The 22,883-nt window shown below is 39.2% G+C and overlaps 2 protein-coding genes across 2 annotated transcripts in view; one reads left to right on the top strand and one right to left on the bottom strand.

Annotated features, from left to right (window-relative positions):
* LOC127640610 (receptor for retinol uptake stra6-like) overlaps positions 1 to 15,293 on the top strand; it is a 32,424-nt gene extending 17,131 nt beyond the window's left edge. Inside the window, exons 8-17 of the mRNA XM_052123261.1 lie at positions 2,354 to 2,430; positions 2,498 to 2,559; positions 2,637 to 2,799; positions 3,270 to 3,345; positions 3,987 to 4,120; positions 4,464 to 4,581; positions 4,851 to 4,952; positions 9,357 to 9,520; positions 10,179 to 10,316; positions 14,396 to 15,293. Of these exons, the coding sequence (XP_051979221.1) occupies positions 2,354 to 2,430; positions 2,498 to 2,559; positions 2,637 to 2,799; positions 3,270 to 3,345; positions 3,987 to 4,120; positions 4,464 to 4,581; positions 4,851 to 4,952; positions 9,357 to 9,520; positions 10,179 to 10,316; positions 14,396 to 14,646 (1,285 nt within the window). The 3' untranslated portion in view covers positions 14,647 to 15,293. The remainder of the gene's footprint in view (positions 1 to 2,353; positions 2,431 to 2,497; positions 2,560 to 2,636; positions 2,800 to 3,269; positions 3,346 to 3,986; positions 4,121 to 4,463; positions 4,582 to 4,850; positions 4,953 to 9,356; positions 9,521 to 10,178; positions 10,317 to 14,395) is intronic.
* Positions 15,294 to 16,098: 805 nt separating this feature from the next.
* LOC127640585 (immunoglobulin superfamily containing leucine-rich repeat protein 2-like) lies at positions 16,099 to 21,077 on the bottom strand. The gene is made up of 2 exons (XM_052123220.1): positions 20,878 to 21,077; positions 16,099 to 19,874 (listed from the first exon to the last, which is right to left on the bottom strand). Exon 2 carries the CDS (start codon positions 19,863 to 19,865, stop codon positions 17,727 to 17,729), a length of 2,139 nt encoding a protein of 712 aa, XP_051979180.1. The 5' UTR covers positions 19,866 to 19,874; positions 20,878 to 21,077; the 3' UTR covers positions 16,099 to 17,726.
* Positions 21,078 to 22,883: the final 1,806 nt, after the last annotated feature.

Genomic DNA, 22,883 nt, shown 5'->3' with positions numbered 1-22,883 from the left:
AACGGAAGTCTAATTCATAAAGGGAAGAAAAGATGAGGTATTTATTAATTATATATTATTATTTATAACGAGTAGGTCACTGTACAATAAATAGCCAGTTTGTAGCCAGGCAGAGTATTGTCTATAGTCTGCTTCCTTCCTCAATTGCATTAAAAGAAAACTAATCACAGCTATTGTAAACCCACTTATGCAAAAGTGCTTTTAGAGTTTTTACAATTCAACACGAGGTAATCAGAAAACCAGTCTTGAAAATTACTCTGCTGATCTACTTTATGCAAAATTACAGTGAGTGTCATTAACATCATTAGAAATGGTCTGGTGAGCCTTCTGACAAGATGTTACCTGTTCTGTGGAAACTCCTTTGTGTCTGTTTCATGGAGTCTAAATAGACCCGGCACTTTAGTTAAAAAGAAATATCCAATTAGGAAAATCACGCCATGCGCTGAGCCGTGTACATGTACTGCTGACACAGGAACGGGCAGGTACTTTACGTGAAAAGGCGACCAGCTGTGTCAGACTGCACGTACCCTTCCCGAATGCCCCATAAAAGTCGGCGGAATCCTTCTGGTTACCCTAAACAGGGGAACAATGCAACGCTTGCCAACCTGGGAACGGGCCGAGCCTAGCCGGGCCTCTTTTCTCTCTATGTTTTTCTGGGTAAGCACGACTTAATCATAAGGTGCCTAAGAGGCGCCCGGAGGTTAAATCTTTCCCGGCCAAGCCCCCCCTTCGAGCCGCTAGAATCAGTTGGACTCAGTGCCCTCTCTATAAAAGACAGCCCTGCTGATCGCGCTCGTCTCCATCAAGAGGGTCGAGGACCTGCAAGCGTTTTGAACGGGAGTTTGTGCAAGGGTGGCCATCGCCAATTCGAGTGCTGGCGCTTCTGACCTTCGTGGCCCGGGGGCACGATTGGTCATTGAGCGCAGTTCCTGCAGCACATCAAGAACAGGACTACCTGTCTGGGACCGCTCCACCGTCGAGGTTAGTGAGGAGGAGCAAGGATGCCGGTTTCGGGAAGTAAAAGGTGCCCTTTATGGCTTACTCAACGCGTCATGCATGTCCAGGAAGAAAGGAGCTGTGAGCGGCGCATATGCCCGCGGAACCAATCAAGTAGACGTGAGGGGGGGGTTCCCGGTCCAGCCTCGTGCTCGCGGTACCCGGGAAAGCATAACGAACCTCTATGCATCAGGCTCAGACTGGGCGAGCAGACCCGAAGGTGGCGGCCCAGACGAGTCATCAGCATCAGACGCCGCTGTAACGCTTTCCGATGCAGCTGCCACGGCTATGTTCTCGCACTGAGAACATGAACCATTGGAGAGAAATCAATCATCCCGAGCTCGGACGGAAGCAAGCAAGCATGCCAGGGAGGCGGGTGGTTCGAGGGGATTTACCCGGCGAACGGAGCCCGTCATTATCCCCAAATCGCCTTCATCGCCCGCGGCGCCTGCCCTAATCCCGTAGGAAGGAGGCGAGGCGCGGGGGTCGGCTGAAGTGGCTTTCTCTCTTGACAAAAGAAAGCCGCAACCGCACTGAGAACATGAACCATTCATAAAACGCTGCCTGCGTGTGACTCGCAGCTCACTGCATACACGACCATCGGCTCCGAAGAAAATTTCTGAATGAACTCAACGTATTTCCCCGCTTTTATACCCATATGTCTGTGGGCGGGGTATGCAAATATTCTCTGCCAACTTCTCATTGGCCTTTTTTCATATATCAGAGGTATATTCGGCGCTCAAGAGAGACCCCTAGTGTCGCTTCTTCGACACAACGCCGAAGTAAGCGACAGACGGGGAACATAAATTTGCTTACTTGCGTATGGAAATGGTGTAATTCAGAAATTTTAAGGTAAATAAGATCTAAACTGCATAAAATTCTAATTTTATTTTATTTTTACTTCAGGAAAGAAGAAATATAATAATAATAATAATTATTATTATTATAATAAAAAAATACACCTGTACTGTTTCCTGTCAGAAATGATAGCAAAAAGCCAAGGTGTTGACATTTTATTAAATTGGTTAAAGAAGTGTGCAATTTAAATCACCAAACAGAATTGCGAAAAAAATCAAACCAATTTCCTGAAGATTCACCCCATTTTCCATTGTTGGACAAACAGTTACAAAACCCATTACATTTGCTAGACAATATTGCTGTGTTGAGCAGCTTAAATAGATGAATGTTCTGATAGAGCCACAGTGTTATACTTTTAGGTGAAATCAACCCACAAATGGCTTATTTATAACTGTCTCTGCATAATAAACTAGGAAAGGGGAAAATAATTTAACAAATAATTACTCGCCTTGCTTTTCATATATTGTATAATGGATGTCACTAATCTCTTGCTTTGCAGTTCGAGCACATCAAAGCCCAAACTAATTGAAAGACTCACTGATGCTGCCAAGTCTTACATCTACACACCAGAAGAAGGTAACAATCAAATATAATATAATAGAGAGTAATATAATTATATATTGTGGTAATTTTCCTTTATCAGTTTTCAGGTTCCCTTTGAAACTGGCAATCTCTGTTGTTGTGGCGTTCATTGCTATTTATCAGGTAAACGATTAAAGAAATGAGCTTGTTGTTTTTTCATTCAAAAAGGTTTAAAGGTCTCTTCTCTATATATCTCTTAGATGACACTCTTACTGATCTCAGGAGTGCTGCCCACTCTGCACATCGTCCGTAGAGGAGTGGATGAAAACATCGCCTTCCTGTTGACTAGTGTCAATATAATTTTGTCAGACGACCGTCAAGAAGTGGTCAGGATTGTAGTGTACTATTTGTGGTGTGTGGAGGGTGAGTCATTTCTTAAGCTATGGTTTGGCCAGAATAGAAAAAGTGTCACTTAAAAGTAATTTTTGGTGCCAGAATTTGGCCAGACCAACTAGAAGTTTAAGCATGATGTCTGATTAGCAAATCTATGCTAACAGCCATTTGTTGTCTTACTGATTACATGCTTCCATTTGATCCGGACTGTTAGCTCAGAGTCTAAAGTGTATGTGATTTTAGAGAGTTTACTGCACACAGTTTAATCACATGAAGGAACAGCCCCTGGACATTATGCATCCACTTTCACTCTGCTTTTAATATCAGTGAAAATCAACAGCAATCACTCACAGATTAATAACGATGACTGTAGCAGGACTCGTTTTCCAATCCGTCTCTGAAGTGCTGAGGTTGTGTGTCCAAGGACTTCAGGTGTACTTGTGTGTGTGGTTCTGGCATTGACCTCTCCAGCTCATGTGATTGTGGTACATTTATTTCAGTGTGCTATGTCTGTGCTGTGACCCTGTCCTGCCTTGTGAACCTGCTCATGCTCCTGAGGTCCATGGTCCTGCACAGGTGATGCTCAAAACTGCAGATTCAGTCATATTAACCTGCTAAAAACAGCTCTTCCTCAGCAACACAACCATCACACGTATCCCGATTTACACAAGTCACATTTTAATCCCCTGATATTGGTTTTATTTTGTTTGCTTTGAGTTTTTAGTTTTACTTTGCTTTTATTTTTTTACATTATACTTTGCTTAACTTCAATTTATTTTCCAATTCACACATCACATTGTAGTCTCCTGATATTTATAGTGTTTTGTTTAGTTTTGCTTAAAATATTTTTTTGTGTTTTTTGATTTGCTTTGCTTAGTTTTGTTTAGTTTTGTTTTCCAATTCACACGTATTACATTGAAGTCCCCAGATTTGATTTTAGTACAGTAAATGACTGCTGTTATTAAGAATAAGATATAGCTGGAGGTTGAACAATTATTTCCCAACCTAATAAGGAGGACGTAATTACAGTCAGGAACACCATATTAGAAATACTGACTTTTCAAATTGAGTTTCTAAATGTAATTTAATGACAGTTGACTCTGTGCCATGCGATTTCATCTCGGTTCCTTCTTAATAAAGAAACGCCCGCATTAGACATGTTTTCCACAGGTGACGTGTCTGTTAATGCAGTGAATGGTCTATCTGTGTTCACTCAGGTTTAATCTGAAAGGACTGTACAGAGGAGACATATTTAATGTGTATAACTGCCAGAGGAGCATGAGGCCATCTCGACCTGCCCTTGTCTGCTGGATGGGCTTCACCAGTTACCAAGCTGCTGGTATCTGTCTTGGTGAGGCCAGATTTGTTCTCTGTATGGCATGTAAGACTCAGTTCTTGCTGCTTAACCACCCATGTTACTTCTGAGGAACTTTACCCCCTACTTTTCATGACATAAAGTATTACTCTTCATGATATTACATTTTAATAAAAAATTACAAAGACAAACATTGTTTGTCATTTTAAATAATTAACATTTATGAAATGTGCGCAATAAGACCAGGACCGTGTATCTAGAAAGTAAGACAGAAAGGCACAATTGCCTTTTTTGAATTGAATTCTTATTTTTATTTTTTTTATTTTTTTTGTGTCTTGCGTGTCTGATTGTGTCTGTGACTGTCTGTCTCTGAGTTCAGGCATGGCAATTCAGACTCTGGTGTTCTTCATCTGCATCCTGTTTGCTGTCTTCCTGATCATCATTCCCATTCTGTATGGAACTAACCTCATGCTGTTCCACATTATCGGCAGAATGTGGTGAGTGGCCTTCACTCTTCTCACTGAAGGTGATGATGATGATACATTTTAACCACATCAGTGTAATATCGTTGTCTCATCACATGTGGCCTTGAGGAAACTGACGTCTCCTCTGCCTTCCTTGTGACTTTAGGGTCATAACCCTGTAAGCCACGGACCCCTTTGAGTGCAACACTAAATCTGTGTATTCTTATCAGTAGTCTTTCATCATATGCCAATAAAACATGCAATTAGATAAGTGCCTCTTAAGATGGTTCTTTTTGCTAAAGGCCCTTCTGGTTGACGCTGTTCCTGGCTGTGCTGATCCAACACATGACCTCCAGGTTTTTGTTCATCAAGAAGGACGCAGGAACACGAGATCTGAACAACAGGTGTGAGCGATTAGACTGTTGCTGCTCATTGCATTTCATTTTTAATCATAAGGTTTTTGTGCAACAAAATGATTTGTCAATGGAATTTTCATGACTATTTTCATGACCCTCTTTCTGATCTTTAATATTTAACTGGCTGTGGTGCTTTTAAGACTTTTATGTAATGCATGTGTCAGCTCTGCTCCCCCATTCAATAACAGCCTTTTTACTACAGTAAGCCTGAATTACATGGTAACGGGTTCACAAAACATTCTGCACTGAAATCTTGCAAAACAAGTAATAGCATCTTCTTTTGGTTTAAGGAATAATATGGAATGTCCTATATCCTTCCTTCCATTCTTCTTCCTTTAAAGAGCAACATGCAGGTTGGACACCCCTATATAGCATAGTGTATGTTGATGATAAAACAACTAGATTTTCTGAACTGGAGTAATATATATTTAGCCATTAACAATATTTTGAGATAAATTGTGATAAAATAACTTCCGCGTTTATAAAGCACTATCCGGAAGTGACGATGGCCGAGGGAGTCTGGTCAAGCTCAAGCTCAGGTTACAATGGATGCGAATGAAGAAACCGAGTTCTCCGGTGTGGACGAACATGCCTATGATGGCCCACAGGCCTATAATAATTTGGTCCTTGAAATTTACTGGAGAGCATAACGTTAGCCTACGGGGATACAAAATCAGACGGGAGGGCGGCGGGAGAACAGTTTGAATTGAAATGCGGGGGAAACGGGAGAGTTGGGCTAGCTTCCTGCCAATAGCTATAGCATTGTGCAAACTACTAAATTCATTTCAGAAGGCAGACAATTACGTTACGACAACCTGTCCTAAAGCTCAGTCTCTCTCCCTCTCTCTGTATTATTATACTAAATAAATATTAAATATTTAATATTATAAAAAATATATTATATAAAAATATTATACTATTATTATTACGAAATTACACAAATTAAGAGTTAAAATAATTAAAAGTAAGACTTACTCTGCTAAGTGCTCTTTTTTGTTGCACAGAATGTCTGCTAACGTTAGCACTTGGTCCTCCAGTCCCGCCCGCACCAAAATCCGGTGTAAACTTTGACGGTGGACTTGATTCCATCGAGTGCACCGAGGGAACAGCATCAGTAATCAGCCTCACGTGGTCCTTACTCCGAAATCCCATCCGAGACTCCAACAAATCTCCAGGTCGATAATTCTCCGCAGTGAAATGTGCACCACAAACGACCGAGTGTGTGGTAACAGACGCGGCAGTGAAGTCTGCTCTCTTTACCTGTACAAAATGCACCCAAGACCGAAAAGCCTTGTTTTTCCTAGAAGGAAAATGATGGACACGATGTCCTGACAGGCTGGAATTCGTGCAACCAGCACAAACACAATAATTTACCATTATGGCTTCTCTAAAACTCGATCTAAAACTTTCTGTCTCTCACTACTGCTCTAACTACATCAACACCCAACAATGAGAGAGCTGACCATGAGCTCTTTTATTTGCCTCAGCCCTACGTCATATGACGCGTTGCTATAGCGGGAAAGGCGTATTCCAGAGCCTAGCACATTTTCATCAAAATCTCTACATCAAATGAGATTTCATTAGTAATTTCTACATATGTGTTTTTAAAAGACCTCTGCAGACAATATAAAGTATTAATTCAGTTATAAATTCAACCTGCATGTTGCTCTTTAAGTTGGTGAACACAAAACAGACACTGTGATGTGTAAATGTGGGCAATTCATACATGTGATATCATATAGACAATCATTTTGCAGAAACACACAATATTTGCAGTTTAGTTTCACTGAATGGTCTTTTTTGACTGGGAGGAAGTTATTATTGTTTTTTTCAGAGTTCAGAATAGTTTAGTTTTGAGAAATAAGATCAGAGAGTTGTTATATAAACTCAAACGTCCTCTCACTTTCAACTGCTTTTATTTTCAGCAAGCTTAACATGTGTAAATATTTGTATGAATGTAAAAAGATTCAACAACTAAGACATAAACTGAACAAGTTTCACAGACATGTGACTAACCGAAATGGAATAATGTGTCCCTGAACAAAAGGGGGGTAAAAAATCAAAAGTAACAGTCAGTATTTGGTGTGGCCACCAGCTGCATGAAGTACTGCAGTGAATCTCCTCCTCATGGACAGCTCCAGATTTGCCAGTTCTTGCTGTGAGATGTTACCCCACTCTTCCTCCAAGGCACTTACAAGTTTCCAGACATTTCTGGGGGGAATGGCCCAAGCCCTCTTCTCTGATCCAACAGGTCCCAGACTTGCTCAATGGGATTGAGATCCGGGCTGGCCATGGCAGAACACTGACATTCCTGTCTTGCAGGATATCACGCACAGAACAAGCAGTATGGCTGGTAGTTTTGTCATGCTGGAGGGTCATGTCAGGATGAGCCTGCAGGAAGGGAACAACATGAGGGAGGAGGATGTCTTCCCTGTAACGCACAGCATTGAGATTGCCTGCAATGACAACAATCTCAGTCTGATTATGCTGTGACACACCACCCCAGACCATGATGGACCATCCACCTCCAAATCGATCCCGCTTCAGAGTACAGGCCTCGGTGTAACACTCATTACTTCGACGATAAACACATGTCTGACCATCACTCCTGGTGAGACAAAACCGCGGCTCATCAGTGAAGAGCACTTTTTGCCAGTCCTGTCTGGTCCAGTGAAGGTGGGTTTGTGCCCATAGGTGACGTTGTTGCCGGTGATGTCTGGTAAGGACCTGCCTTACAACAAGCCGACAAGCCCTCAGTCCAGCATCTCTCAGCCTATTGCGGACAGTCTTGTCACTGATGGAGGGATTATGCGTTCCTGGAGTAACTCGGGCAGTTGTTGTTGCCATCCTGTACCTGTCCCGCAGGTGTGATGTTCGGATGTACCGATCCTGTGCAGGTGTTGTTACACGTGGTCTGCCACTGCGAGGATGATCAGCTGTCCTTCCTGTCTCCCTGTAGTGCTGTCTTAGGCGTCTCACAGTACGGATATTGCAATTTATTGCCCTGGCCACATCTGCAGTCCTCATGCCTAAGGCACGTTCACGCAGATGAGCAGAGACCCTGGGCATCTTTCTTTTGGAGTTTTTCAGAGTCAGAAGAAAGGTCTCTTTAGTGTCCTAAGTTTGTATAACTGTGACCTTAATTGCCTTCCGTCTGTAAGCTGTTAGTGTCTTAACGACCGTTCCACAGGTGCATGTTCATTAATTGTTTACTAAGCATTGGAAACATTGTTTAAACCCTTTACAATAAAGATCTGTAAAGTTATTTGGATTTTTACAAAATTATCTTTAAAATACAGTGTCCTGAAAAACGACACTTTTTTTTTTTGCTGAGTTTATATGATAGTACATAAAAAACTAAAATGTTATTTATGCACGTCACGTTGCAGTCCCCTGATAGTTATATAGATTGTTTGCTTTACATTTTGTTTTACTTTTTAGTTTTAGTTTTTGTGTTAAGTTTAGTTTAGTAGTCCCCTATGGCCTGTTGCACAAAGCTAGTTGAATAAACTCTGAGTTTCAAAGTCATTTTAGATCAAGTTCGGCGATCATAACATACTCTGTACAAACATTCTCTGTCAACTCAAGAGTTTGATGTTTGATCATGAGTTCGTGGTTAACCCTGAAGCTTGTGCACATGAACGAGTGATGTTTCCCCTGAACAGCCAATGGGTGAATCTTGGAGAGAGTTTGTGCGATTTAAATCTCGCAAGAAATTCAGCATGATTAATGTTCCCACTGAAGATCAAAAGTTAATTATGAAAATCAAAGAATTTCAACATTTACTCAACACGTAGAATCACAGCGAAAGAAAAAAAAACAGAATATAATATGTAATAAACATTTACAGCATATAGGTTTCATAAGCACTTCTCTCCCTCCCTGCCTCCATTAATTTACTTTCCTCTAAGTTGGTGAACACTGAACAGGCATTGTATGTGTGTAAATGTGGACAGTTCATCCATGTGACATCACATATGTCACATATGTGCAATGGCTTATAGCATTTGACAATGATTTTGCAACAAAAATTTTGCAGCTTAGTTTCACTAAATGATCTTTTTGGACTAGAAAGAAAGTTTTGATTTCTGAAAGTTAAAACTCTTATTTCAAAAGAATTCAAAAATTCTGCACCATATAGCTTTAATGGCACCAGGTGTTATATGACATAACATTTGACTATAAGGTTTAATATTCTATAAATGTAAAGAAACAGTAACTGGAAGTATATTTAAATGTAGTTTTATTGGGTGTTCAGTTACTGTTTCTTTACATTTCTAGAATATTAAACCGTATAGTCAAATGTTATGTCATATGTCATTAGATACTTTATCTTTAATACCTTTTGTGAGGTTTTATGTGAATGAATGTGCATTTGGTTTGTGTCCGCAGAGGGAGTCTGTTCCTGCTCACCTATATGCTCTTCCTGGTAAATGTCATGGTTGGGGTGCTACTGGGCATTTGGAGGATGGTCATCACTGCACTTTTCAACATAGTCCATTTAGGACGCTTGGATATCAGTCTCTTAAACCGCAGTGTTGAGGCATTTGACCCAGGTATGACTGAAGAACTAATACTCAATATAGGCTAGGTTTCAATTTCCCCACTAAGAATGAGTCCCACTCATTTATAGTGAAATGTTTGTTGAAGTAATAAGCCACAAGATTATTTGCATTATGATTTCACCACAAATAACAGGGCTGGAGCTAGGATGAGATCTTTTGGTGGCTTTTTTTGTTTGTTTTTTGGGTGGGCACGGGCAAATCTAGGGGGGCAATACCCCCTCCCCTGGCTCCGCCTTTGACCCAGCCATGATGGTGTTTTTTTTAGGCATTTTGTGAAATGGAACCCCCTTAACCATTCTAAAAGAACTGTAACACATGGCTTGTGTGTTACATTTTCTTTTATACAAATTTGGCAACAGTGATATGATACATTAAATTGCACCAACATTCAATAAATGAAATGTATTAATAAACACTGTTCAACCAATTAGATTTTAGAGCTGTTCTATGTGTTGTATAAATGTAAATATCAGAGGTCACTCTCAACATCATTTTTGCAGTATAGTTTTTCTGATAAAAGCACCACACTACTGGAAACTAGATTGCTAACATACATTACAGGCACCACTGTAGAATCAGACAGCCTGTTATTTGGACGTAGATTGCCTCTTCACTGTTCAGCTCACATACCCCATGGTGCTCTCTGCAGGTTACCGCTGCTATGCTCATTACCTCAAGATTGAAGTCAGCCAGTCTCATCCTGTGATGAAGGCCTTCTGCGGACTGCTATTGCAAACCAAAGGCCAGGACAATGTCTCTGCACAGAGGATGCGAGATGCTGAAGAAGGTCTGTATATGTCTTCTTTTATCAGTTCAAAGACCAGTTTGATTCATGAGCAGCTTCGATCATTTGAATGAGGTTGTGGCTATTTTTTATTTTAAAGCTGTGCCCTCATTCAGTTTGTTCAGTGACCTTTTTTAGCCAAGGTGCAGAAATTACATTCTAGGTCTGTTTCCTTTTTCCTTCTGAGTCTGGAATGACCTGTTGAAAATAAAGAGGCTGGAAATACATCAAGGTTTGTTAGCTTTCAGATGAATATACAGTATATGCATACTGCCTGTATAGGTTTGTGTCAAAAGGTATACTTTTACCTATGTATGTTGCTTTTAGTTCTATAAACAAGTTATTGAGATATATAGATATATATACACCAATCAGCCACAACATTAAAACCACCTGCCTAATATTGTGTAGATCCCCCTCGTGCCACCAAAGCAGCACCGACCCGCATCTCAGAATAACATTCTGATATTATGTTCTTCTCATCACAATTGTACAGAGCAGTTATCTGAGTTATTGTAGACTTTGTCAGTTCAAACCAGTCTGGTCATTCTCCATTGACCTCTCTCATCAACTATGCATTTCCGTGCCACTCACTAGATTTTTGGCACCATTCTGAGTATATTCTAGAGAATGTTGTGTGTGAAAATCCCAGGAGATCAACAGTTACAGAAATATTCAAAGCAGCCCATCTGGCACCAACAATCACCCAAATGATTATCTAATCAGCCAATCATGTGGCAGCAGTGCAGTGCTTAAAATCATTCGAGATACGGGTCAGGAGCTTCAGTTAATGTTCACATCGAACATCAGAATGGGGGAAAATGTGATCTCAGTGATTTGGACTGTGGCATGGTTGTTGGTGCCAGACGGGCTGGTTTCAGTATTTCTGTAACTGCTGATCTCCTGGGATTTTCACACATTTTAGGCACTTAAGATGTTTCACAAAAACATTTGTCATAAGATGATTATTTATGTCTTAATTTTAGACTCCCAAACATTACTTTTGCAAATAGAAATATTACAATAGAAGAACAGGGCAATCTGCAAGAGATGGCATTGCCCCCACAGAGCCCGCCACTGAACATCATGTCAATCTGAGATTATATAAAAAGACAGAAGCAATTGAGACAGCCTAAATAGATAGAAGAACTGTGGCAAATTTGATTTCTCTTGGGTGATTCATGTCTATATGGACAGTCGGTTGGCCTTGTTTTAGAATAATTGATTCATCATGTTGCCTTGCACACAGCAGGCGAGTGTACCCGCAATTATTACAATTTTCAGTTAAATTGGGCCCCAATGTGCAATAACTCACCTCCACCCTCTTGCTGCTCGCTGAGACTTGTTGTTGAATATACGCCTTGATCCACAGAGAAAACATCCTTTGTAAATTTACAGCCCATGCTGCTTGGTATGACTGAACAGTCCAGATTGCATAGTTAATTTCTCTTTAATATAGCTGAGAGGAGATAAAACATCTCCTATCTTTTCAAGTCAAAGCTGTTAGAGTACAGATCTGCCAGTATTTGATGGAATTATCATCAGGAAGATCCAGGTGGCAGATGGTGTATTTTCAACATTAAATAGCCACAATGTTTAGAATAAAGTCTTTTTGAACATGTCATTTGTTGAATTTTTCAATACATTTTTTTTTTTGCATTCAAAGACTGAAGAATTCCAGTTTGCATTCAGTAATAATTCAATGTTAAAGCTCCTTTGTGCTGAAGAGATTAGTGACAAATTGGCGGATTACACAGATGGAAGACTGTAATTGACTTTTTCATATGTTTCTGGCCCATAGGTCTTACACTCTCCAGATGGCAATGGCAAAGTGTGCATGTTCCAACTGTACTCAAAAGATATTATGGTTTTCGGTTAATACAATGCTATATGATAATAGCTCATGGACACTTGTATGCATTAGATGCCTTTTTAAATGTTTTGTTTTTAAGTGAGCAGGTTAATTGACATTTTGTTATTTTTCTTTTTTAGAAGGAAAGACTTATTACAAATAATATTACAATATATTACCCAGTAAGCACACACACAACTTCAAGACATCTGTTAAAAAGCATTTCATCTAGGTGTAGCATTGGAATTTAAAATGCATCTTAAAAAGAGCAGATTAACATGCATTCTAAATCAGAAACATCTCGAAGACATCTGCTGAATATCCTCTTGACATCCGTGAGGAAGTGTTTTAGAGGTGTATTGCAGTTGAGGGAGCACTCCCGTCAATATTAATGTGTTTTCAATTAAAATAGTTTTAAGTTTCTTAATGTCATAATTTTCCTAAGTATACGTAAATTTTGGAAAGATATTTTCAAATGAACATGTGTTACTGTGCATTGACTGAAAAAAATAGATCTTCCATATGAAGGCCACTAACACACTAATCCGTTTTCGTTTGAAAACTCTGGACAACAATGACAAGGAAAATGAAAACAAAGTTTGCGGTTTGGTTTTTGGTGGAGAAAAATGCAGTTTCAGTGTGGATGAGAGACATAAACGTAGTGAAATCAATGCATTTTCAAACAAAACCGTATTAGGACACATCCACGCTAAAAACATTTTGTTTGAAGTCACATTGATTTTGCTATTTTTATACCTCACATCCACACTGGAATGAAGCTTTCCTCCACTGAAAATGTTCTCCATTACCACATACTTTGGAAAACAGTGACGTTAGGAAACTAAAAAAAGGTTTAAAACGAAGACAGATTAGTGTGGACGTGACCTAATACTTTATAATTTGAAAACACCTTAATTTGGCTACATATACTGTTCACCTCTCATCCACAATAGATGGGTCTTTTCCTCCAACAAAAATGAAGCATTTAAAGAACGCTCTTCATTACTTCATATATTGTAAAACAATGATGATAGGAAACCGAAAACTGGGGTTGCAGTTAGGCTACATTCAAACTAATATGTTTACATTTTTTTAATCCCTTTTTCTCCTCAATTTCAAATGCCCAATTCTTACTACTTGGTAGGTCCTCATGGTGACATGGTTACTCACCTCAATCCGGATGGTGGAGGACAAGTCTCAGTTGCCTCCACTTCTGAGACAGTCAATACGCACATCTTATCACATGCTCGCTGTGCATGACACCGTGAAGACTCGCAGCATGTGGAGTATCATGCTACTCTCCGCTATCCATGCACAATTTACCACGAGCCCCATTGAGAGTGAGAACCACTAATAAGCTACTGAGGTAACCTCATGTGTCTCTACCCTCCCTAGCAACCGGGGCCAATTTGGATGTTTAGGAGACCTGGCTGGGCTCACTCAGCACACCCTGGATTCGAACTCGCGACTCCAGGGGTGGTAGTCCGCGTCAATACTCTCTGAGCTACCCAGGCCCCCAATATGTTTTAATTTGAAAATGCACTAATTTTGTGTTTTTCTCTAACGAAGACAAGGTGTTTAAAAAAACGCTCTCCATTACTGCATACTTTGGAAAACAATGACATAAGGAAACAGAAAATGGGAGTTTTCCAATGAAAATGGATTAGGCTATGTCCACACTCATACATTTTCATTTGATAATTTTGCTACATTTACACCGCCTCCTTCATGGCATCCACACTAGACCGCCATTTCCCTGCATCAAAAATGGGTTTCAAAACGCTCTTCTTTAATGCATAGCATACTTTGGTAATGTGAGATTAGGAAACTGAAAAAAAAAATGTCAAACAAAAACTGATTAGTATGTACACTAATACTAATTAATTTTGCTATGTTTACACCTCTAATCCTCACTAGACCGGCATTTTCCTTGAGAATTTCAAAACCACTCCATTTCGTTACATTATGACGTTAGGCACATTAAAATGCAAGTTTTCAAATGAAAACCTATTAGTGTGGCCACATCTGTGTTCGTGTGCGATCTGAGAGTATAAAACCCAAAGTTGAACTTAAATTGTATTTATTTTTTTATTATTTGTATTATCTCAATTATCATATCTCTTGATTCATAGATAAATTTAGTCAAATTGACACATTCCCTAAAACATTTTGTAAACTTGGCTATGCAGATCTTACAGTATGTTGATTTTATTATATTAACCATTTCTAGGAATCCAACTGGTCCAGCAAGAGAAGAAACAGAACAAGGTGTCCAACGCCAAGCGAGCACGAGTGCACTGGCAGCTCTTTTTCACGCTGGTCAACAACCCGTCCTTGGTGGGCTATAGGAAGCACTTCCAGCGGCAGAGTTCTGAAAGCTTCATCAATGGAGCCCTCAACAGGACCTCCATGGAGGGCAGCAAAAAGGATGGAAGCGTCAAGGAGAATAACAAAGAGACAGAAAGCGCTGCAACCAATTGAGGATTGAAAATCATGGAGAGGATCGCCCCTCCCTGCCCCCTCCAGCCTCTTGAATACATAAAGGCTGCTGGCCAGATATCGATGATAGTATTATGTGCTTGGTGTAGCAGAGAAACACATGTGTTTTAGTGAAGTGCATTTACATCTCAGTGCCAGTGAACAGATCCTTTGCACGTATCGGTATTTGATGTTTGGATGGATGGGTGGGTGGATGTATTGTCTTTTGCTGTATGTGTGAGTGACTGTGTCTTTCAGTCCAGGTTAAATTTAGTACATCAGGAAATTTAGTTTGGCACTGAACTCCCTTCAAACCACTTGATGCGAGGTTAGTATATGGGACTATTTATGAATGTACAGGTTGTGCTCTTTTACAAATGTAAGAACGATTAATTTCTTGAATTATTCTTTGCCAGTGGTGAGAATGTTCTTATCATAGAAAACTAACAGATGAAACCAATAATGTCCATTATGGTTGATATGTGTCTGTTCTCATGAATATAATCTACTGTAGTTCTGTCCTAATTTTTCTCTGACAAAGAATATAAACGCAATCTGTCTCACTGTTACATTTGCCATTCATTTTTTTGTGTTTTCCTCACAAAAGTCTTGTTCTGCTACCTATGCCTTGTTTGTGATTTTAAGTTAAATAAATATTATAACTCAAATCTAACAAACGGCTGTTCACTGTGATGAGTAAAAAGCAGCGCGTGCCCTCTTCTGCGTCGCGTGAAGGAAACGTCAATCAAAAATCAATGTTGTATTAACGCATGATTCTAGGAATAGAAATTATCTAACAGATAAATATTCCCTTGTTTATGAATTGTTTCCTTGCTGTTTGATTTAACCTCTGTCACAAAATGTAACAGCATATTTTCCATGTAATGCTTCATAGTAAGAAAAATAATCAAATATAATCGTTACATTTTTTTTTACAAATGTATTTTTTTTGTTTTACAGAGTAAAAGTGTTGGAAAAGTGCACGATTGCTCCGCAATCACTTTCCTTTCTTTGTTCTGCCCAACAATTTTCTCAACCATTTGAATTTGTTTATTACTCCCAATATCTAACGAAAATGTAAAAAGCACTTTTAAATAATAAAAACCGCATGACATAAAACATTTGCTAGTTTAGTTTCATAAATATACAGCAGAGATGTAGCATTTAATAAATCTAAAATATGTAGCCAATTTCGTTTCAGAAACAGAAATAACTCAATCATGCGGGTATTTTGTTACCTTTGCAGTTATGACATAATAATAATAATACTACTAATTATATTAATTTACCTGATCCTTGCCAATGTCCAGCAGGGATTGGCCTTCTTTTTTATCTATAGTTTACATATTGTTCCAAAGGTGTTTAATTGTGTTTTTAATGCTGGAAACTTTGTCCCCCACGTTTTTAAATCAGATTAATTTATTTTCATGAACAAAACCCAATACATTAGCTCTTTTAATATTTTATTAAGGTCACGTACATAAAATCATATCAAAATCTTTCAAAGGTATAAGTATTTTTACAACATCATTGGACAGTTGGACACAAAACAAGTCACAACAATGCGTCAATTTACAGGGCACTCCATGTCGTTTTGACTGATGGTAGAAACTGACCATTTATATAAAAAAAGAACTTTTTTTTCAGATTAGGTAGTAGTTTAAGATCACAAATGGGCATGAAATATCTACAGTATATTCCCTAATAAAACACACTTAAAAATACTTCTGTGTGACATGCCACGAACAAGTATAGGCCTACTATTAAAGGACACGTTCAGTCGGTTCGTAAAGACGAGAGATTTTTTTAAGCACCCATTAGCAAAGCGATTAAAAATCACAAATTTTTAGGATTCCCCATATTACACTTGAACTTTTTTTTTTTTAAAGATGACCTGGTTTGTTTTCCAGACACACGCATGCTGTGAGAAGAGTAGCCTAACAGAGTGAGTTTAACGCAACGAATTGAATCCCGTTGAAACGGGCGCTCAAAGTGCACTATGCTATATAATAGCAGGGACTGTTCACACCGACCACAATTTGCGCAGAAAGGAAAGAACGCACGTTTCTCGAAACGCGTTTTAATAGGAAGTTATTTTGAATTTGTGTCTAAGAAAGCGGCGCTCCTGGACGATACGCATCAAAGTAAATAAGACGCAACAGTCAAAGACGTTCCTCCAGCGCATATAAGAAAACAGCGAAAAATAGTGCGGATGTACGCAAAAAACGGGTTTGTTATGAACTGCCCCTTCCAAACACTTATAATAACAATGACGATGTGAGGGATAGACTCTTTAATGGGCTGTACTGCAGTTTAAAGTGTATTTAGATCATTTTGCGGACAAAACATTCAAAAATATATATTTTCAAGAACACTCAGTAAACAAATTAATCTAGACAACATGAGTTGTGGGGGGAAAAAAACAACAGATGGGATCTATGAGCTTAATACAGCTTTATGCCGTGCGTCACATTTATGAAGCTGTACGTCTATCCTCACAGCCTCGTTTTTCATTCCCATTAAAAAAAAGATGGCGCTACTGTGAATAAAGTCTGCGCTCCTCGTGTTGCGAGTTTTTGTTGACATTTTTAAAGACGCAGCGCTCCTGTGCAAGATGCTGAAAAAGCAAAACAGAGAGATATAGCGCAAAGGTTAAAAAAAAAAAAAAAAACCTGTCGAAAACGTCTTGTTTTAACCCATGATTTCATAGAAAAACAACTGGAAAAACGTCACGGAAGAACGCAAATACGCATTGGGGGTGAACAGCCACTTACGAAAACCCTGTGTGATTTCAAATGCTACTTTGAGACTATGAATGCTTAGGATGCGTCTGATAAAACTTAAAGAAAATTAACTGTACATTTGGTTTATGAGGTTTTTAATTTGTCCAATACAAGTCTGCTCTATTTTACAAAAAATGCTTTTTGTAAATAGACACTCATCGTATACACTTGCAGCTAACTTACTGAGGTAAAAATTAGCAAAAAACGCACCTTTGTGTGTATAACGTGAGATGATCAGTAGTCACCTGGTTTGTAATGTGTTTTAGGGTAAATATTTTACACACGGCATAACTAAACATCTCAACGGGGCTCTTTGTAATTACCATTGATCTCCGTGGATAAGTTTACTGCTTCCGCCCCAAGCGGTAACCTATCACTGTACTCAGATCCCACCTCGAAATCCTCCTGCGTTTTGGATTGTGACTCGGGAATGGACTCAGTAACCACACTGCCCTCGACATCCTCACCTTCTCCGTCTCCCTCCTCGCCCTCAACCTCGCCTTCTCCCTCCCCCAGCTCACTTGGGTTAAAGTTTTTGTCCGACCCGACAAAAGACACCCTTGGATCAAAATCCGCTGCTATTTGCTTTTCAATCTGATCCAGGTTCTGCGTTTTCATAATCAACTTGTAGGTCTTGCCTTGATACTTGTGGAGCAGGTGACAGCAGGTGGCACCAAGCAGGGGCACAGTTGCCAAAGCTAGCAAGAAGATGCTAACGACCACAATGATTAGCAAGGATGGGATTTTCTTCCGAGTTGTGAAGACCACTTGGACTTGACAGTCCTGGCCTCCATAGGTGAGGCATAGGGTGTAATTAGTGCCTGAATTGAGGCCCTGGAAGCGATAGGCATTGACGCCCTCCTCTATCTTGGACCACTGCACCACTGAATGACCATTACCGGTACTGACGCAAAGGTACAACATGTCCAGTGGGGATTTTTTGGTGGATGTCTGGAGCAGACTGAAAGGCTCCTTATTAACAGTTTGCAGGTCTTGTTGTTGACTGAGGTGAACATTTGATTTGGCGTTGGCCAACTGGAAAGGGTTCAGCTGAACTTTGGCTTCGGTCTCTGAAACCTCCAGTGCAATAACCCCAAAATCAAATGTGTACTGTTTAAGTTCATCCAAGCTAATGTTAAAAGCATGATTGGAAATGTACTGGGTACCATCATTTATTCCACATTTGCCAGTGAATGGCAGGGTATCAGTCCCTTCCTTCACTTGTTCTTTAACCACTGTAATGAGGGATGTTCCAGTTGTAATGCTCTTTGTTTTTTCCTCAGATTTGGGCCACATGTTGATCACATTGTTTTTGGTGCTCTCTGAACCAAGCTTGTCTCCAGGTAAATGGCTGGCTGCTTTTGTGTCCAGCATTGAATTGATGGCATGCTTTTTGGTACCTGCGACGACAAGTTTCACTGAGCGGTTTGCTTTGCCCACTTCATTGAAAGCCGAGCATGTGTAGTTTCCATCTTCCTTTTTGGTCATGCGAGGGATAATCAAGGTGCCATTTTGAAACACAAGGAACCCGGCGTTCATTGGTGGCCCATTAATGGGAATCTCACTTCTTTCAACTATGGCGGGCAAAGGGAACGTAATTAGTTGGTTTCTTGCAAATATCTCCCATGTGACCTCAGGTTTTGGGGTTCCTTTTGTTTCGCAGTTCAGGATGACCATGTATCCCTCATAGAGTTCTGTGGTTTCAATGTTTGGCTGATATGTGATGGACACAGATGGGGCTTTGCAATCCAGTTTGGGCATGCTAGTGACCTTAGTGCCTCTGAGGTGGGCAGGAGCCTCACAAACAATGTTGTTTTGGTCAGGAATGGAGATTGAGGATTTATTAATCCAATCCCTAAGCCACTCTAGGTTGCAAGAGCAGGTGAAGGGGTTGTGGAAGATTTGAAGGTGAGACATGGCAGTCAAAGCATCAAACGTTCCCTGCACAATAGTGGTGAACTTGTTATTGTTAATACGGACCGAACGCAATTCTTTGAGGTTGGAGAAAGCATTCTTGGGTATACTGATCATCTCATTATTGTTCATCTTTAACATCTGCAGGGCAGTGAGATTGGCCAAGTCCTCCCATGGAAAATAGACAATTTTGTTGTGGCTTATATCCAAATTTCTCAGCTGAATCATTCGAGCCAATGTGTCCCTCTCGACAATGACAATTTCATTGTGTGCCAACCAAAGAGAGGTCACCTGGGTCATATTTATAAAGGTTTTTGATTTCAGCACTTTAATCTTATTTGCTGTAAGACTCAGGGTGGTACAGTTAGATGGCAAGCCCACAGGTACTTCCAGGAGGTCTTTGTAGGCACAATCTGCAAATTGATGGGTATGTTTATCAGAGCAGGTACACTGCTCTGGGCAACAGTGCACACTGCCAATCACTGCAGTCCCCAATGCAATAAGCATCAGGTATTTGGATGCCATTGTCAGCACCTGCCAAAGCACACATTAATAAAGGCACTGATTAGTACACAAATTATGTTTTCTACATACCTTTCGCTTAAAGAACAAAACAGTTAATAACACAAATTAGAATAAATATTCTGAGTTTACTTCCAGATGCACACTTACATCTCCGAGATGTTTGTTTTAGATCTTTTTACCTGGAAAGCATCTTAATTGAATTAACATCTGCTAAACAACTAAAAAAGATCAGACAAACATTCTTAATCATAAATGTCTCAAAGACATCTGCTGAATGTCTTGTTGACATCCGAGAGGAAAAAAATACATCTTCCAAATGTAAACACACACATCAAATAGACATCTGAGTGATGTGTGTGCTATCAGGGATACAAGTTAAGCTCAATCAACAGCATTTGTGGCATATTATTGATTACCACAAATAATTATTTGAGCTTGTCCCTCCTTTTCTTAAAAAAACGAAAAGAAAGAAATACATCAACTTAAAATGGAAGTGAATGGGGCCAATTTTTGAAGGGTTTAAAGGCAGAAATGTGGGGCTTATAATTTTATATATAAAAAAAAAAAACTTACATTTATGTATTTAAAAAATACACTGAGACAAACTTATTTTTTTTAAGTTATCAAAAACCAAATACAACTATATTTAGCCATTCTCTGATATTTTAAAGGCAATGTGAAATTATTATAATTATTTTAAAGTTTTTGTCGAGTAAGTTTTGTCTGTGTCCTACTTTGTTTCCGGATGGCTCGACGCAAGAACGATCTCGTTCGCTGTCCTGAGAGCTGAAAATGCTCGTCACTTTATAACACGATTTATTCATAAAAATTGCAAATATCTCGAACTTCCCGCAATTATGGCGGACTATTTCTAAACGACAAACGAAACCTTTGGCTGAAAGTTTCAAGAAGGGACACAATAAAAAAAATTTTGCTCTTGATTATTTGTGCGATCTAGCCAATTGTTTCTTAATAGAGAAAAAAAACTTGTAACTACCTGACATTGCCTTACCTGTAAGCGATATTCCCAACCCTCTCGCGGATATCAGTCAACACGACACTTTGAATGAAATTTATTCAGAATATTTAGAGCTCAGATGTCAAATTATCCCAAAACATGATGTAGTCTTTTACATCCCGCTGGAAAACACTGTCGTTTTTGTTACCAGACGGCAGATGACACATTTTAGTGCCCGCGCGATGATGAGCAGTCCAGAAGCTGTTTGAGTTTGAACAGAATTCATTGCGCGCTCCCGCCTCCACAGTGGAAAGGGCGGGATAGTGAACGCGCAGCCTCTCCCTTCAATTCCGCATTAACGTCCAGATGAAGGTTATTCATAATTTAGATACAGTTGATCATTTATACTCCGTAACCTATGTTCCTTGTTATCTTTTAATATAACTATTAAAGATACACACTCTTAGATGCCTTTTCATGCACAGATAAAAAAAAAAAAAAGTTTATTTATAGGCTACATATATTTTTTATTTTCTCTCCCTTTCTCCATATTGCAGACACGTGTCCGAATTGGCTTTGTGTTGAGTCTAAATTTCAACGCTTACTAATTCAAATTAAATGTCACTGGTGATAACGAAGTTAAACTTAGCATAAAATCCTGAGACTTCATGTCATTAACAATACAACAAAACGGATAATAAAAGAGCTGATGTCCTTAAAGGATTAAAATGGTTGTTGAGAGCCACTTAGAAAAACAGAAGTAAATTACAAATGCATGATGAAAAACGAACTTTATGGAAGTACAAATATGCACGTCTAGATATTTTATACCGTATCATTCTGGTAAATGGGAACTGAAAATCCTGCATATACTGCAAGTATGGCTTCCCCCTTAAATAAGCCTTGTTTATCTAGTATTTATAAAATGTGTAGTATTTCCAGCCTTCATCAAAATACAACTATGTTGTATTAAATAGCCTACAACAAAGTTAGTCGTATTATTGCATTAGCATATTGCAATTAAAACAATGAGAACGAACAGCATATTTTGTAAGTGTCTGAGGCCAACTGGTGGAGCTTGCACGAGGTTAGAATAAAAGTGCATAGAAATGAACTTTTAAGTGCAATTGCAATCATCTTATCTGTGCAAACCAGTGGTCAGGACATAAAAACAAAAGCTGCTGAAACAATGGCATCACGGTGGACCGCACATAGAACTGAATTTCCTGCGCCTTAATGTGGTGATTTGTGGTTCAGTGCAAGTTGCCTAATTTGTTGGCAGGTCTTCCCAGTTGAACTTTGCTTTTACGAACGAAACCATAATAAATACAATTAAAACAAGGCGCTTGACAATGAGGAATCCTCAGGTTTATTTTTATTCGTAAAATTACCTTCCGCTTGTTGCGGTTGGACTCGTACCGTTTTATATGCTGTCATCTAGTGGCCATTTTATGTATTTTTTCCCTAGGGTAAGTATGGCAGAAATTATCAATTTTTGCAGTTACGCCTTTAAAGGAACATTGCGAATTTAAAACTAATTGGAAAAAAAAAAAGCAAATAACCTAACAATCTCCCATCATTTACTCACCCTCCTGCCATCCCAGATCTACAGATCTGAACGTCATATGTACGTTGTCATACAGGTATAACTTTCTTTCTTCTACAGAACGCAAATTAATATTTTCAGATGTAAACATGAAGATTTGGAGTAAAATAGGACTTAAATATTGATCTGTTTCACACCCACACCTACATCATATTGCTTCAGAAGGCATGGATTTAAACACCCGAGTTATATGGATTACTTTTATGTTTGCTTTGTGTTTTTTGGAGTTACAAAGTTCTGATCACCATTCACTTGCATTGTGAGGACCAACAGAGTTGAAATATTCTTCTAAAAATCTTCATTTGGGTTTTGTAGAAGAAAGTCATACACATCTGGGATGGCATGAGGGTGAGTAAATGATGAGACTATTTACATTTTTGGGTGAACTGTCCCTTTAAATACTGCTCACTTCATCTTGATAATTCCCCTATAAGCAGACATTTAAAATTAAATA

This window comes from Xyrauchen texanus, chromosome 49 (assembly GCF_025860055.1).
Source record: "Xyrauchen texanus isolate HMW12.3.18 chromosome 49, RBS_HiC_50CHRs, whole genome shotgun sequence".
Lineage (NCBI taxonomy): Eukaryota > Metazoa > Chordata > Actinopteri > Cypriniformes > Catostomidae > Xyrauchen > Xyrauchen texanus.
The sequence above is the reverse complement of the archived record's forward strand: the minus strand, read 5'-3'. Positions and strand labels throughout refer to the sequence as shown.

Bases quoted from the DNA above. Each gene is read 5' to 3' on its own strand.
- LOC127640585 (XM_052123220.1), bottom strand. From the start codon at position 19,865: ATGGCATCCAAATACCTGATGCTTATTGCATTGGGGACTGCAGTGATT.